General features: G+C 33.8%; 1 protein-coding gene across 1 annotated transcript in view; it reads left to right on the top strand.

Annotated features, from left to right (window-relative positions):
• The first annotated feature begins 389 nt into the window (after positions 1–389).
• The window catches only part of LOC107083559, a 10,548-nt gene continuing 9,321 nt past the window's right edge, over positions 390–1,616 (top strand). The window contains exons 1-3 of the mRNA XM_015372878.1: positions 390–481; positions 864–942; positions 1,257–1,307. Of these exons, the coding sequence (XP_015228364.1) occupies positions 900–942; positions 1,257–1,307 (94 nt within the window). The 5' untranslated portion in view covers positions 390–481; positions 864–899. The remainder of the gene's footprint in view (positions 482–863; positions 943–1,256; positions 1,308–1,616) is intronic.

Below are 1,616 nucleotides of genomic sequence, written 5' to 3'. Positions count from 1 at the left end.
CTCCCACAGACTGCCACTCTGGGTCTCTGAGCAAGAGCCTAAACCTCTGATTGCTCCATAGGCGCCCCACGATGGCAGCCCACTGCTCCCCAAGGGGATGGGTTAAATGTAGAGGTAAACTTCTCCTATGTGAAATCAATGAATTTCAAATATTGCAATTATTAGCAGTTAAACTGATTAATATTTGTGGACTCTGGGATAATGAAAAACTGCCTTAAAGTCGAGTTTCATCAGCAAACCCCAAACAGAAAGAGCCTGCACACCTTTGATTTAAACCTCTAAAAGGTTTTTTTTAACACTGCAGCAAAAGCAAGTTAACTTAAGGAGGAAATAAAACGCATTGATGTGGAGAGAAAGTTCCTGTAATCTGAAGACGAAACAAGTAGAGCAGGAGGAGGAAGAGAAAAGGACTAAGCTCAGATCAGAAACAGTGTGGAGAGGACATCGAGTTGAAACAAGCCAAGGGTTCAGCAAGAAAAAGGTAAAATGTAATTTTGAAGGCATTATCTCTGCTACCTGTGCTTTCTCTGGTATAATGTTTGATAGTTATCTATAAAATTAATCATTTAACTTACTTACCAAAGTTAGGAATCGTGTATATCTTGTGTGATAAAGATCATCTATAACTTTTTATAGAGAAATATCAGCAGATTTTGGTAAGAAAATTCTGTTTGTGAAAACAATTAAAGCAATGTTATTAAAGATTTTCAGTGTAACTACAGATGTAGCTTTCAGCATCCTGTATTTAAATTCGGGCTGTCAGGCATGAATGTGTTGCAGAACCAGTTTCACCCAGTAAAAAAGAACTGTTTCTCCTATTATAACATTTTGTGTGAACTCACTCTGAAATGTGTTTTTGGCAGGAACAAACTAACATCAAACTCTTCTATTCTGTCAAGATGATTAGTCTGATTTTGGCAGCTCTGCTCCTCACCGCAACAGGTAACAGAAATGTTCAATTTATTTTTGGGAGTAATGGATTGAATTTTTTTATTTAATGTGAGGCCAAAACAACTGCCCTTTTTTGAAATCAGATGTTTTGTAACTTTGATTCATGATATTAAACATAAAGCTAATTGTATTGTTGCCTAGGATCCAGCCCTCCTAATTTACTATATTTTATTGTTGCTGGACTCTAACAATACATATATCACAGAAAAGTAGAACCTTTAAAAATGTATTAATAGCTCCACTTTATCTTACTAACAGTATAGAGGTTTTCTGTTGCTATTTTCTATTCCTTCCTTGCATTTCAGGTTCAGTACAAACAACAGAAAAGTCATCTGATGGAGAAGTTGGACCTTGCGGTGTGTTACAATTTTTTTATTTATAATGATGACAAAACCTTTGGTTGATACTATTGTGACTTAGATAAACACTACTTGATACTAATGTGACTTTTAATAAAACACATAGCAAGCAATTTATTTAACTCACAAAGGATTTTTTTTTTTTTTGACTGTCATTGCTGTTTCTGTCTGATCTAAAAAAAGCAGGAACTGCACTTTCAAACATTAGTGTTGAATATGTAGGAAAAAAAAGAGTCAAAATTAAATAAAGTAACTTTTATTCCTATTTGAAGGATTTATATATATATATATATATATATATATATA

The sequence above is a fragment of the Cyprinodon variegatus genome, unplaced genomic scaffold (genome assembly GCF_000732505.1).
Source record: "Cyprinodon variegatus isolate N-32 unplaced genomic scaffold, C_variegatus-1.0 Scaffold77, whole genome shotgun sequence".
Taxonomy (NCBI): domain Eukaryota; kingdom Metazoa; phylum Chordata; class Actinopteri; order Cyprinodontiformes; family Cyprinodontidae; genus Cyprinodon; species Cyprinodon variegatus.
This window is presented reverse-complemented; position numbering and strand designations above follow the sequence as displayed.